Source organism: Diplodia corticola (genome assembly GCF_001883845.1).
Source record: "Diplodia corticola strain CBS 112549 chromosome Unknown scaffold66, whole genome shotgun sequence".
NCBI lineage: Eukaryota > Fungi > Ascomycota > Dothideomycetes > Botryosphaeriales > Botryosphaeriaceae > Diplodia > Diplodia corticola.
The window spans coordinates 91565-105670 of record NW_017971545.1 but is presented as its reverse complement, the minus strand read 5'-3'; the positions used below and the strand labels follow the sequence as shown (position 1 = coordinate 105670).

The following is a 14106-nucleotide window of genomic DNA, read 5'->3' as shown; positions in this document are numbered from 1 at the left end:
CGCTGCTCGTCGCTCATTCGATCCTCCCCCGAACGAACTATTTCAACCTCTACATCTACAATGGCCTTCACTCCCCGAGGTGGCCGTGGCGGCGGCGGCGGTCGTGGTGCGCCCAGAGGCGGTGCCCGTGGTGGTCGTGGTAATTCTCTCTTCCTTCCTCTTCCCAATCGCGCTGCGTGCGACACAAACGATGTCTGCTGTGCTGCTTTTGAGCTCCAGATGACATCTTGTGCTTCGCGCGCATATTCTCTTCGACGTGAGCCTCTTTTCTAGAGCACATCGCTAACCTCGATCTTCAACAGGCGGCTTCGGTGACCGTGGCGGCAGAGGCGGTGGCAGGGGCGGCGGCCGTGGTGGCTTCGGTGACCGTGGCGGTCGTGGTGGTTCTCGTGGTGCTCCTCGTGGCGGTCGTGGTGCTCCCCGCGGTGGTGCTCGCGGCGGCCGCGGCGGTGCGGCTGGTGAGTTATTTTCTTCAGGTTTCCCGACTTCGTACAGGTGACTGACTACGGTATGTGGCATCACAGGCGGTGCCAGGGTCATCATTGAGCCCCACAGGCACTCGGGTGTCTTCGTTGCCCGTGGCAAGGAGGATCTTCTTACCACCAAGAATTTGACTCCCGGCGAGAGCGTCTACGGCGAGAAGCGCATCCAAGTGCCCAACTCTGGCGCTGAGTCCGCCAACACGGAGAACGGCGAGCCTGCCCCCGCCACTTCCACCGAGTACCGTGTTTGGAACCCCTTCCGTTCGAAGTTGGCTGCCGGTATCCTTGGTGGCATGGAGAGTAAGCTTTCGCGCATCTTTTGGAGGTGAACACAGCGGCTGATCAGCGACAGACATCTACATGAAGCCCGGTAGCAAGGTTCTATACCTCGGTGCCGCCTCCGGTACCTCGGTTTCTCACGTCGCCGATATTGTTGGTCCTACCGGTAGGTCCCTCTAGCAAACCTGACCTGTCCACGGTGATGCTAACGTCCCTAGGCACTGTCTACGCCGTCGAGTTCTCCCACCGTTCCGGTCGTGACCTGGTGAACATGGCCACCCACCGCACCAACGTCATTCCCATTGTCGAGGACGCCCGTCACCCGCTCAAGTACCGCATGCTTGTCTCCATGGTTGACTGCATCTTCGCCGATGTTGCCCAGCCTGACCAAGCTCGTATCGTTGGTTTGAACGCCCATCTGTTCCTCAAGAACGGTGGTGGTGTTGTTGTGTCCATCAAGGCCAACTGTATCGACTCTACGGCCGCGCCCGAGGCCGTCTTCGCCCGCGAGGTCCAGAAGATGCGCGAGGAGAGGCTGAAGCCCAAGGAGCAGCTCACTCTTGAGCCTTTCGAGAGAGACCACGCCATGGTCTGCGCTGTCTACGCGCGCAGCGAGTAAGCTTTTCGTGATTGCCAAAAGAAAAAGGTTCTTGATTTTGTGGGGTTCATAATTGGGTGGAATCTCAATCTGCGGTTGGCTATGTAAGAGGGGACACGATTCACTCTGCGCGGGCCCGAGGTTCTTTCTATTACTCGAAGAGCTTCGTTTTTCTTATTTCGCGGTGTACATTCGGCTTCGGGAGTTGCGGCGTTAAAACACCGGTTGATGAGCTACGTGGCCCTCCTCTAACTTACTCAAAAGCCGATTTTATCTGTTCATTCGTCTCCTGTGCCAAGACAGTTGAAGTAAATTGAAGACGACTACAGACAGAAACTGTGACTCCCTTAGATCTTACTCGTCTCCCCCGCCGCTTCCCCTTATTGAAGTTCTTTCTCGTCCTTTCATCGGCTTTTGGTAACAACCGGCCTGGCTTGAACAGTCGGTCTTGAGCATGGTGGTTCCAGCCTGCGCCGCCTGCGCGTTGTTTTTTCCTTCAGTCACTGCATCGTTCTTTACGACGATCTGTCGCTCTACACTGTGCACATCACCGTCACCGACGCGGTAAGAAGTACAGGGACGATGACGATCTGGGCTAAGGTCAGTTTTGATACGGTAACCAAAGGGTCTTAGGAGAGGGAGGAGGAAGTTTAGCGCTCCTGACGGAAGACATCCGCTAACGCTCTGGTAGAGAAACTTCTGAGTAGACACTCTTCACTTCAGCGGGGAAGTGGTGTCCAGCCATGATTTTTCTCCTCCACCACCATCTCGCCCTCTGTGCCTCCGAACTCGTCTTGCACGTCCTCGTCGCTCTCCTCGTCGTTGTCGTCTTCCACCACTTCCTTGACTTCATCTTCCATAAAGCCAGCCGCGCTCATACCGTCCTCTTCCTCTGCTTCCTCCCCCATCCTCCACTCCTCCTCTGCCCACAACTCGGGCGCAGTGGGCCACGACGCGCTTCTGCTGTTCGTAGAGAAGCGCACAATACGACAGCAGCGCAGTAGCGAGCAATCGACGAACGAGGAACTTTTGTTGGGAGCTGAACTGACGAGGGCCGGGAAGGGGTGTTTGTGGTGTCAAGCGGAGAGGCGGTTGGGGGTGCTTTGAGCAGAGCGGAGGGAAATAAAACTCGATTACATTGAGAATTGTGTTACAGAAAGGCATGGGAGCGCGCGTCGCTCGTAAGCTACAGTGTCCCACGGGTTCATAGATATGAGCCGTGTTGCTTGTGTGATTGTAGGTGTCATCGCTCTCAAGAATGTTACAAGTCTCGTACAGTTTCTATGTCCTCCATCCATGTTTTGAGAGCGGAATCCATATCAAACGCCATTGAAGATCGTTGAAACCTCTATCTCTCGCCTGCTGTGATCAATCCACACTACTTTTAGATGCCCGAAAAGATGCCCGAACAGGCAAGCCTGTATCAAACCCAATTACCTGTTGCGTAAAAGAGGTCCAGGGGCAGATACAATGAAACGCCAAAGTAGAAAGAGATGATGGGTCAGCAGGTCTGTTGTGAACCTGCACTGCTCATCGTGGGGGCCTGCAGCAGCCATTCTTTGATCAGTCCGTATCCACAAAGGAACCAAGAAGACCAGGATGACTCAAACCTCCAACAACAAGCAAACGCCAACCTGCTAGTGGGGCTTCTCCCAGCACACCACTCTACACAACTCGGACGGAGGTTTCGGCCGATCAACAACCTACTTCCGCTCGCGCAACACGCGGCGCTTCTTCTCTGGCGGACCGCCGCCGCCGCCGTCGTCCCCATTGCCATCAGACCCAACAACCGTAGACACCTTGCGCTTCAACCCAGCCTGCCGCGTCGTCATCTCCCTGGTCATGACGTTAGACTTCGTAGGCAACCGAACGGCATCCGGCTCCCGGGCGGCAGCAGCAGACTCGCCACCGACAGGCCTGTCCGACGCCGACGCCGCCGCCTGCTCCTCCTCAACGACATCGCCATCGACATCGACATCAACCTGCACCCCGCCCGTGATGCCCTCGCCGCCGCCCCTATCCCACTCCTTCCGCCTAAAAGCCCGCGGGAACCTCTCCTCCGCCTCGCGCCTCGCCGCCTCCCACGCCTCGCGCCACTCGGCCGACGGCGCCCGCGGCGCCGCCAGGCCGTCGGCGTCGAAGTCCGGCGGGGGGCGGTAGTGCGGCGGCCGCTTGTGCGGGTGCGCGTGGAAGAAGTACGCGATGTCGTGGTTGGTGGCGTTCCACTCGAGCGGCAGCCAGCGCGGGCGGGGGTAGCCGGTGTAGAGGAGGAGGACCTGGAAGCCGGAGGCGCGGTTGTTGTTGTACTTGTTCTTTTTCTTCTTCGTTTTTTTCGTGTTCTTCCTCTTCCTCTTCCTCTCCCCCTTCGTCTTCGTCTTCGTCTTCGTCTTCTCCTCCTTGCTAGTGTCGTAGTCGTCATCGTCATCACCGTCATCGTCATCACCGTCATCGTCATCATCATCGTCATCGTCATCGTCATCGTCATCGTCATTATCATCGTCGTCTTTTCCGACCCCCCCGCGCGGCTTGACGCCGACGTGCCGCACCCCGAGGCAAAAGTCGACGCCCCAGTAGTCGTAGCGGCCGTTGAACATGCCCTCGTCCTCGCGGTGCCGCTTCGCGGGCACGACGCTGGGGTCGTACTTCATCTCCTCGTCGTTGCGGTCGTTTTGGTCGTTCTGGTCGTCCTCGTCGGCGGCGGAGGCAGGCTGGGGCGGCGTGCGGGGCATGGGCATGGGCGGAGTGCTCTGCGACGGAGAGGAGGAGGCGGAGGAGAAGGAGGAGGAGGAGGAGGAGGAGAAAAGGGACGCGTGGGAGAGCGGGCTGGGATTGTTATGAATGGCGGCGGCGCGGGGCGGCTGTTCGTTGGTGGTGGTGGTTTGCGAGGGGGGTGGCGCGTGGCTTATATTTGCTAGCAGTGCGGGATGGTTGTGGTCGTGTTCGATGGAAGGGTCTGGAGGGACGGCGGTGGTGAGTATGGTTGTTTGCTGGCAAACGGATGGGAGGGGCGGGGGATACTGACGGATAATGGTGCTGGCGGCGGCAATGTCGAGGCGCTGGGCGCCTTCGTTGCGCCGTTCAACTTCCGATGCTGTTGCGAGGAAAGACGTGTGGTCAGTGTGTTTACCATCGTCGTGGCTCTCCGCGGGCGTGTAGTTGAGAGGAAGCGCATGGTTGACGGCCACGTCGTCGGCCTGCTGCGTCTTCTCGACGTCGGGGAAGTCATCGAGGGAGGAATCACTGGTGTCACTGTAACGCTGGCCATGATCGGCAGCGCCCATGATGGAGACACTTTCGCTCTCTTCAAGCGGGACAGCACCGCTAGGCGTCGTTTTGACCGTGGCACTAGCGGTGCTGGTAGCATACGCAGACGGACTGTCGGCGAAGGCACCAGGGGCAACGATTCCGGGACCGAAGCTACGGTCGAGGGAGTCTCCGACGCGTCTAACAGAACTGCCGGCTTTTGCGTCATTTTAGCAAGTATGTAAGCCTCTCGGAACGTAGGCACTTACTCGCTTGAGGCCCCAGGGGGACTCTCATAGTCGCAAAATCAATACCATCATCCTCACCATCAGACTCGTGACCCGAGTCGCGGCGGGACTTGCGGCGGGAGTCGCGACCGCTTCTTCTGGAGCGCGGAGCGCCCGTTTGGCAGCTCCTTCTCGGTCTCATGGCTGACAGCTTGCGGTGCGGTGGATGTTTTAGCGAAAGCGGCGAGATGACGTGGTGGTATGGGGGTGCAAGTCTTACACGCCGCCCTGGACTTGATTCGCGTAGGCGCTAGACTTTACAAGCAGCGCGGCGAAGGGAGCGGAAGCCAAGTAGCTTGTAAGAGGCCGGCTGCAGGTGGGGTCAGGAGAAAGTTTGGTGCGGGTGGATGGCGGGCAACTGTTGGTCGGGTCTGGAGGTGCCCGAAGCTGGAGCGGCGAGGCGGACAAAGGCAACGCCGCAAGTCACCATCCGCCGCCACTCGAGAAGCTAGGATGTAGCGCCGAGAAAGAGACTATGCGGCTGTGCAAGCTCATGATGTCGTATGCTGCAGGAGATGTGGCTAGTATTGCACGGCTGCGCACATCCTTTGACGGATATACTGAGACCGCTTTCCAACCATATATGCAAACATTGGAGGGATATCGAGGGCGCCTTGATCTCAACCTCCTTGAGCAACATCATAACCGTAAGGCGGTATCAGTTCAGGCTTTGGTGCCCATTACAGTGATAGTCAGACTGCTCTCTAGATGTCTGAAGGCACGCGACGACAATACATCAAGCCTTGGCTGAATATACACGGGAACCAGCAATTTCTAGAGCATCCCAGATGCTATGTATCATATGAGCGTACCCTAGCAGTCTAATTGCAGCAATCAGTTGCGGCTGTTGCGCTGGCGTCCTTTTGCTTCATCAGAGCACTGGCCATCGTGGACTTGACCTAGAAGACGTTTATCGCCTCGTGTTTTTCATCTGCAGAAGAATGTTTGATGGTGTAATTCGACCTGAAATCTCAAAATTGGCGTTAGTATGCCCCTTTTCGAGACATGCTCTCTGTATCCGCGTTGATTTGAGCAGCGGTCGCGCGGCCTCTAACGCATCTGAATTACCCCTAACAAACCTCACCCGCTGGCTATACGCGGAGCCCAGAGCTTTCAGTCTCATTTCATCCATACAGGCTATCCGATCACCTCTCCAGCAAGCGGTATCATTCAAAAGACCGATAAGCAGAATGCCAGGCGATATGCCTCATTACCTAGACCACGGCCATCTACATGAGGTTGTTTGGTTGTATCAGTCCGCCACACACCTGCCTGCCATTCCATGGATCATCCTGCTCCCTGTATCAACAGCTCTGAGCAACGTCGACATTCTTCGCAACCGCCGACTCGAGATGTGAAAAATCCAAGCGAAGAGACCAAAAGCGAGCAGAATCCCAACACAGCGGTCGGTAGCCCTGTTTCCAAGACCGCCCGCCCGCCCGCCCGCCCGCCCGCCACACCAAAGCACCGCCACACAGCGACGTCTCCCACGCGCGTGGGTGCCACGATGGCGGAACCACACGAATCAAGCACCAATCGCCATCCGTCTCGAATGCGTTTTCCCATGCGTCAAGCTTTTCCCCACTGGCCCCCCTCCCCCCCGCCAAGAGAGCAAGCACCCCTACCTACTCGCCTCGACTTTCCGCAACACGATGAAACTGCGCGGAATGTTCGCGCCTCGTCACGACTTGCCTTTTGACTCGTTTCCTTTTTCCGACAATCCGCGTTTCTTCCGCTTCGACGACAACATGGGAGGGGAGGGGAGGGGGAGAGAGAGGGAGGGCGACAATCGTGGGAGTTTGATGTTTTGGACGTGGGGTGATGATGATGTCCGTCGCCAGGGAGTTGATGATGCTCACGCGGTTCGCGTTTCGTCACGCTCACGACGGCGGGGACGGCAATAGGCGATCAAACCTGACGCAACGGCCATCACGTCGGCTGCGGAAAGATCGGAAACGCGGGGCGAGGAGGAATAATGAAGAGGTGGTGGGGGGAAGAAGCGAAAGAGGAACGAAGAAATGGCAACGGGGCCGATAATGGGGCGGGGGGGGGTTTCTTGACCAACAACGTCACCGACCTAGTAAAGAGCATGATAGCTATCGACGAGACGAGGGAAGAGGCGTATTGCCGATCACCGGTCAGAAAGACGGCCGGTTGATCTTCTGAGGGCTGATGATGAGGGCTGAACGGACACGGATTGTTGAGGAAAGTTATTAGGAAAGTAGGACGAAACGGCGTGGGACGTGCGACTTGGGCTGGCGGAACAACACGAGCGACGTGTACACACAGGACATGCGCAAAGCTGAAAAAGGGTCGGCTTTTGCTTTTGCCCCGGTCCTCCCGGTGGGCGAATGGGCATTACGTCGTACATGCGTATCTCTCTTACGCCAGGGCCGGGCGGTGTGTAGTGTGTACAGAAAAGGTGGCGGAGCAAAAAGCGGGCGATGTGCTGATCCTTGGCGAGATAAGGCAGGTGTGGCGTCTCGAGAGCGCGCAACGGAAAACGGTCCGCGAGAAGAAGCCCATGCGGCCACGACAAGACCGGAGAACCGCCTGATGACGAGTCATAGCAATCAATCACCCAGCTGGAAATCCGCTGCAGGGTCGCCATTAGCGGCGCCACGCGCCGACGTCTGGGCGTGGCGCTTGGGGGAGTTTTTTTTTTTTTATGGTCGTCAGGCTGCAGCCGAATTTCCCGGCAGATGCTGCTTCGTGGTGTGGTCGGTTGTGGCGAATTTCGCAATCCCAGAGTTTACGTCGATCTGGTATTGCGTCTGCCTCGCCGCGTGGCCCTGTTTCCATACATAGCACGTTTGAACACCAGACCCTTTGTGCTCGAATGCGACGACCACCGAGCGAAGATCTCTATGCGAGTCATTCAGGGCACCACGAAAACACAAAGCTGGCGGTGGGGAAAAAAGAGCCCGATGTGCCCTGTGCCTTGCATGTGCGGCTGTGGATAACCGTGTGGGGACGCCATCGTATATCGCCTGAAGATGGTGGAGAACATCACCGCCCCGGAGTTATTCCTTCTCCAACGAAACAGCGTGGCGTATACAACGATACATGACCTCAAAGTGTACGCTGGTCTCTTTGACCCCGGTGGGGATGGATTGTGCGCCAAAGTCTCCTGCGCTTTGGCACAGACGAGAAAAAAAAAAAAACTCGCCACGGCCGGGGTCGAAGATGCAGGGAGTGTGGGGAACATTCTAGAGGTTTCAGCTAGTGCCTGAGCCGCGATGCGTTGTCTGTCACGGATTCGCCGACATACAAAGAAAGACGCGAAACGGTGAAGCGGCTGCATGGTGTGCTCTGCGCCCGGGCTTGCCCGACAATTCTTGCCTGCCTACCTGATGGTGCGACGCATCATGGACAGACTCTTGTTCAGCGCCCAACACGAAGAGCTTGACAGTTGCGCGCTTTGGGGCCGCACCCCCAATGGATTGATTATTGACATCATAATGCTACTGCTCTACACTTTCACCGTTTTACGAGATATTGGTACAGCGGCAATTAAACTTTCTAAGTGCCCAATGTTTTCACAAGCCCAGCGAGCCCAGGAAGCCCAGCAACCCCAGCAACCCCAGCAAACCCAGCAAGCCCCCTCTGCCTCCGCCTCTATAGCCCGTTTCCCAAAGCGTGATCCAGCACTGCCAACCCAGGAAACAAGCCTAATCCCAAATGCCAACCTTCAAACCGTGAACGCCGTGCTTCATGTACGCCAATGTATTTTCACAAATAAATGAATGCTGTGTGACAGACTTTATGCCCCAGTCGACCACTCAACCGTCTCGAGCGCGAGCATGACGAGCACGAGCGTAGACGGAAGAATCCAAACCACGTAGCTCTGGAACAGGAGCTTGCTCATCGACCCCATGTAAACGTTGTTGAGCTGACAGATCTGAGCCAACTGCAGCGCGCTGGGTGCTCCGCTGAGCAAGAAGCAGACAATCATGAAGATGGGATCGCCGATGATGCTGACCGGAGCGTACCGCGCAAGCAGCGCCAGAAACGGCGCCATGATGATGGTCGGCAGAAGCATGCGGCTGATGAGCGAGGCATAGAGCAGCTTCTTCTCATCCTTGGCGTCCTCGAGATCCCGAGCATCCGCCTCCGGCAGAGTGTTGCGCGCAAGGTTGGCCCCAAGCACCACGAGAATGAGCGGAACCGCAACTCCACCCGACTGCTTCACCGCCCGAGTGACCGAGTTGTTCACAAATGTGCCCTGGTCGAAGAAGAGGTGTTGGAGCGAAGGGACCGAAGCGACAATTAGCGCCACCAGCATGGCCCAGAGCGGCGGGTTCATGAAGTCCCAGACGCCGTCCATGAACCTCCGCGCACCGGAGCCCGTCTTGGAGAGTGCCGTCTGAATCGGCTGCGGAAGAGCCCGGAAAGCCTTGCAAGATGAAGTGCGCATGCACTTGCCCGTGGAGCTCAGATTCTGCTTCATCCACCTCTTCGAGCGCGTCGGCCAACCCTTGACGCCCTCCGGGATCTCTTGCTCGGGCTCAGTCGCATCTTCGCTTTCGGAACCATGGCCGGCCAGGTTGCCCGGGCCGGAACTGACAACGTTGCCGTTCGTGGGCGTGGCCATGGCCTTGCCATTGGTCTCGTCTCTTGCGTATCTCTTTGTCAAGTTTGACGTGGACGATGCGCGAGAGACATCGGCGCTGGTGCGCTGGTTATCGTTAACAGGTGTAATGGCACCTGAGGCGAAGGAAGACTCAGGTACGGGACTTGCAGAACGAAGTTCGCCATCATTGTCATCCTCCACGCCGTCAAGGAGGTTGCGGCGCTCAATCGAGCTGGCGTCGTCCAAGTCGCCCTGCTCCAGCGCTGCATTCCTTCCCGCATCCTCATCGGGGTATTCGCTGGCGGGCTTGAGGAGGACCTGATAACCCCAGCTCCAGCGAACAAGCTGTCCGAGCTGCTGGAAGATCAGCAGGTACAAGATACCACGCGCCCCGACTTCTTCGTCATTGTCGCCGGGAACCTCCCGCCAGTGGAGGCCTGAGATGGTCTTGGAAAGCGAAAGAACGAGAGAGATTGGTAGCGAGTTGGAGTTGCCGAAGACAGCCATGGCGGTGATGAAGTTCCTTGGCCTTTGTTTCTTGAAGCCAAACAGGCGCGAAACGATGATGGCAGAAAGCCATGACACGAGAGTTTGAACCACGAAGATGGCGGGAATGATGGCAAGGTCGACGAGTTTGTCGGCGGTAAGCTGCGAGGCGAGCTTGGTGAAGACTAGTGCGCGTTAGCTATACCGGTTGCAGGCGAAAGTGCGGAGTAGAGAGACACGTACTCAGACACGGGGTAAAGAGCTGGACGTTGAGATTGGCGAGGAACTTTTGGGCATTGGCGTCGAACATGCCCTGGCGAGCGACAATGTAGCCGGGCAAGCTGACGCAGACGACCTCCAGGACCGCCTCGAAGACCAGCAGGACGAGGTGGCCGAAGTCAGGGTGCGAAGTGTGGTTGTTCATGGCGTCGTAAAGACCGGACGTCAAGGAGGAGTCGGAGGGGTTCGCCATGGAGGAGAGATCGGGGGCTGTGCGAAGCAGCAGGCGGTGGGACTGGAAGAACATGTTATGTCGGGGACGCGCGCTCCGGCGCGGACGGCGTCTGGGTGAGGTTCGCTGGTAGCGAGGGCAGCAGGCAGGACTGGAGCGGCGCGGTGGCGTCAGGGCTTGTTACAACTCTGTCTGGGCAGCAGTCTCGGGGGCGGGCTAGCTGAGGGCGGGCAGGGCTGGTTGCGAAGGCTGCGCGGCGGCGGAAAGGGTTTATAGGTGTGATAGACGGGCAGGCGAAGGCGCAGCGCGCGCTGGGGAATGACGGTGTCGGGCGAGCTGAGCTGTGCAGGCTTGGCGGCGTGCGATGGCGACGCTATCGCGTCAAGGCGGGCCTGGGCTGCGCGCGCCCGCCGAGAGCAGAGCCACGGAGCCACCCACCCACCCTGGGTGCCTGGGCTTGGCCTCACAGGCCTCTCGCATCTGCCCCGTCGCCCACATGCAACAACGCCCTTCCCCCCGGCGCTCGGGCACATGGCATCACGTGCTGCCCATCGCGATTGTCGCAGCGCTGCGGCGGGCGCGGCGATCAGTCAGTGGTGAGGCCGCGCAGCCGCCTCTTTGACCAAGGCACGCCAGCGAGACACGGCTGCGCTCGTCCGCCCGCAGCCGCCCCAGAAACCTGCTGTCGGAGCGCCGCCCGCAGCCCAGCCCAGTCCCGATGTTGCGAGCCCACTCTCCACTCTGTAACACCACCCACCGGCTACGTCACGCCTAGCGAACAGACAAGCCCTCCCCCTTCGCACCGCCACACTCCAGGCCTCCGCCGTCTCCTCCTCCTCTTCCCGTCCTCCCCCTCGCTCTCCCCGCGCTGCCTCGGCGAATCTCTTACCCGCTGCGCGTCGCATCTTCCTTTTTCGCGAACCCTCCCGCAGCGCCTCGCCAATTGCTGCCGCCTGCCGCATCTTTCTACGCTCGTTCACCATGGCTGCCTCCACCCCCGACGAGGACCAGCTGTCCGATGTCTCCTCCCCGCTCGAGTCGCCCACGAGCCCCGACCTGCCCTCGCCCTCGTCGCCGCCGTCGCAGCCGCCGCTCAGTCGCTCCGCCTCAGCCGCGCCCTCCACCTCCGGCATGACCGTTTCGTCCACCCCATTGGGCAATCTCAGCGCTGCCCGCCACCCCTCCAAGCCCAGCGGCACGAACCTCCCGCAGGATATCCTCGAGCGCATGAAGGCCGTTCACATGGGCAGGCAACGCGCCCCGCCACCCAACCCAATGCGCACACCCACATCCGGCGCCGGCGCTCCCCTGCCCCCCCAGTCCCCCGGCGGCGCGTTCATGGGCGGTGTTCCGAGAAACTTTCAACTGCCTGGCCAAGCCGGCAAGCCCGCCATCGGCCACTTTCCCTCGGCTCCTGCCGTGCCGAACCTGGCGGGCCTGAAGAAGCCGTCGTTGGCGGAGAAGCGCGGCATGGCTCTGCCCGGCGGCCTTCCGGGCGCTGCGCCCAACGGAAGCCCGGCGCCTGGCGGCAGGAAGAAGCCCGGCCTAACGCTTTCAGATATGAAGCCTCCTCCTGGCGCCGACGCCGGCGGCCAGAACCCCGGCGCAAAGCCCAATGGCGGTTCCTTGATGGACGAGTATGCCAAGTACCTGGACAAGGAAACCGGCAACTTGAAGTTCGACGGAAGGGCTGTCCTCACGGCCCATGGCGTCAAGTTCGCCAGCGGCTCCACCTTCAACATATCTCTCGATGAGACAGAGACCCTGGACGAGTTGGGCAAGGGCAACTACGGCACGGTGTACAAGGTCAGACATGCCCGTCCGCAGATGAGAAGACCAGGGCTCGGTTTGGCCGGGAACAAGGCCATGTCCATGCCTGCGATCCACGGCTCGCCGGCAAACAAGACCAGCGATGAGTCGGATGAGTCGAGTCCAACCGCCGCCCAACCCACCAGCGGCCCAACGGGCAGAATCATGGCCATGAAGGAGATTCGCCTAGAGTTGGATGACGCCAAGTTCGCTGCCATCATCATGGAACTCGACATCCTCCATCGTTGCGTTTCCCCATACATAATCGACTTTTACGGTGCCTTCTTCCAAGATGGAGCTGTGTACATCTGCATGGAGTTTATGAATGGCGGATCGATAGACAAGCTGTACGGAGAGGGCATCCCGGAGAATGTGCTGAGGAAAATCACGCTTGCGACGACCATGGGCTTGAAGTCGTTGAAGGACGAACACAACATCATTCACCGCGACGTGAAGCCAACTAACATCCTTATCAACAATAGAGGCCAGGTCAAGATTTGCGATTTCGGAGTCAGTGGAAATCTGGTCGCCAGCATTGCCAAAACCAACATTGGGTGTCAGAGCTACATGGCCCCGGAGAGAATATCGAGCGGGGGCGTCGCACAGGCTGGTGCCAACCCCGGTGGCGGCACCTACAGCGTACAGAGCGATATCTGGAGTCTGGGATTGACCATAATCGAATGCGCTATGGGCAGATACCCATACCCCCCGGAAACTTACAACAACATCTTCAGCCAGCTCAGTGTAAGTTTTGTCCGACTATTTCCTTTGGTCTCTCGGAACCGACTAATGACGTCAACAGGCAATTGTCGACGGTGAACCCCCGGACCTTCCAGCCGAAGGCTTCTCCGACGCAGCAAGGAACTTTGTTAGTGGCTGTTTGAATAAGATCCCGAACCTCCGCCCGACTTATGCCATGTTGCTTCAACACGCGTGGCTGGCACCTCTCTTGAAGCCCGAGACGATTGCCGAGGAGGACGAAGAAGAAGCGGAGGACGGGTCCGCAGCCGCGCCGCCTGTCGACTATACTGGAAAGACGGCGCCCGAGGACCCCGAAGTTGCTCAGTGGGTTCTGGATGCTTTAGAGAAGAAGAGGACTGGCAAGCTGGCACAAAGCCTGAAGCCTGCGCTGCATGCTGCTCCCCTGGACGCAGTATCAAGTCCTCAAGGCACGCCCTCGGCCGAACCCGACGCTCCCCCTCCGCCTCCCGCCAATGAGGAATAAACCACTTGTACGATTTCTCCTTGGTTGTGTCACGACGGGAAAAGCGAAGACGATCGGTTGCACGAATGCGCATGTTCCAATTCACCTGTTCGCCTGGGGCGACATAGGGCCTCATCTGATGACGAGCAACAATGAATTTTCTTATCTTCTCCTGTAAGGCATAAGAGAGTTGGGATGTTTCAATCGGTTCTTACGGCGAATTGCTTGCAGACTACGTGGCTTGGTGGAACAAGGGTATGGGAATGAAAGATTATGTTTGTACGGGATTCTGGGACGGTGGAGTCGGGCATGGAAAGTCGAGAGGAGGCTTTGCCGGGCGCCTTCTGTTTTACGGTGGAAGCCGGCTGCCTTTTTTTCTCTTTTCTATACACATGGCATAGGTTCTCTTTTCTTCTCTGCCTACTACAATTCCTGTCTTCCATAATCCGCACTTTGATCTCAATTCCTGCTTCGTCTTGGAACTTCCTGCTTACGTGCGGATATGTCCGTTCCTATGTCCAGCTCCGTTTTCGTTTTATGTATTTGTCGCTGCCTCAGGTAGGTATGCCGTCCGCTTCCATCCGACAGGGGGGAATGAACGAGGCACTCTGCGATGGACGCCACTTCGGTACCGAACTACCTAAATCGAGGAAGCAGGCTCGAGAGAGAAAGAGAGAAAGAGCTACAGGTGATT

The 14106-nt window shown here is 58.3% G+C and overlaps 4 protein-coding genes across 4 annotated transcripts; 2 read left to right on the top strand and 2 right to left on the bottom strand.

The window, feature by feature from the left end:
- Window positions 1-60: 60 nt before the first annotated feature.
- On the top strand, window positions 61-1380 carry BKCO1_6600029 (rrna methyltransferase nop1; the record flags this gene model as incomplete). The annotated part of the gene is made up of 5 exons (XM_020278287.1): window positions 61-139; window positions 303-458; window positions 525-782; window positions 835-927; window positions 980-1380. The coding sequence occupies 5 exons, from the start codon at window positions 61-63 to the stop codon at window positions 1378-1380; spliced, it is 987 nt and encodes a 328-aa protein (XP_020126367.1).
- A 698-nt stretch (window positions 1381-2078) lies between these two features.
- BKCO1_6600028 (uncharacterized protein) lies at window positions 2079-5031 on the bottom strand (the record flags this gene model as incomplete). The annotated part of the gene is made up of 3 exons (XM_020278286.1): window positions 2079-2319; window positions 3067-4819; window positions 4872-5031. The coding sequence occupies 3 exons, from the start codon at window positions 5029-5031 to the stop codon at window positions 2079-2081; spliced, it is 2154 nt and encodes a 717-aa protein (XP_020126368.1).
- Window positions 5032-8652: 3621 nt separating this feature from the next.
- Window positions 8653-10474, bottom strand: BKCO1_6600027 (auxin efflux carrier superfamily; the record flags this gene model as incomplete). Its single annotated transcript, XM_020278285.1, has 2 exons — window positions 8653-10133; window positions 10192-10474. The coding sequence occupies 2 exons, from the start codon at window positions 10472-10474 to the stop codon at window positions 8653-8655; spliced, it is 1764 nt and encodes a 587-aa protein (XP_020126375.1).
- Window positions 10475-11380: 906 nt separating this feature from the next.
- On the top strand, window positions 11381-13433 carry BKCO1_6600026 (ste ste7 protein kinase; the record flags this gene model as incomplete). Its single annotated transcript, XM_020278284.1, has 2 exons — window positions 11381-12952; window positions 13011-13433. The coding sequence occupies 2 exons, from the start codon at window positions 11381-11383 to the stop codon at window positions 13431-13433; spliced, it is 1995 nt and encodes a 664-aa protein (XP_020126376.1).
- Between the last annotated feature and the right edge of the window lie 673 nt (window positions 13434-14106).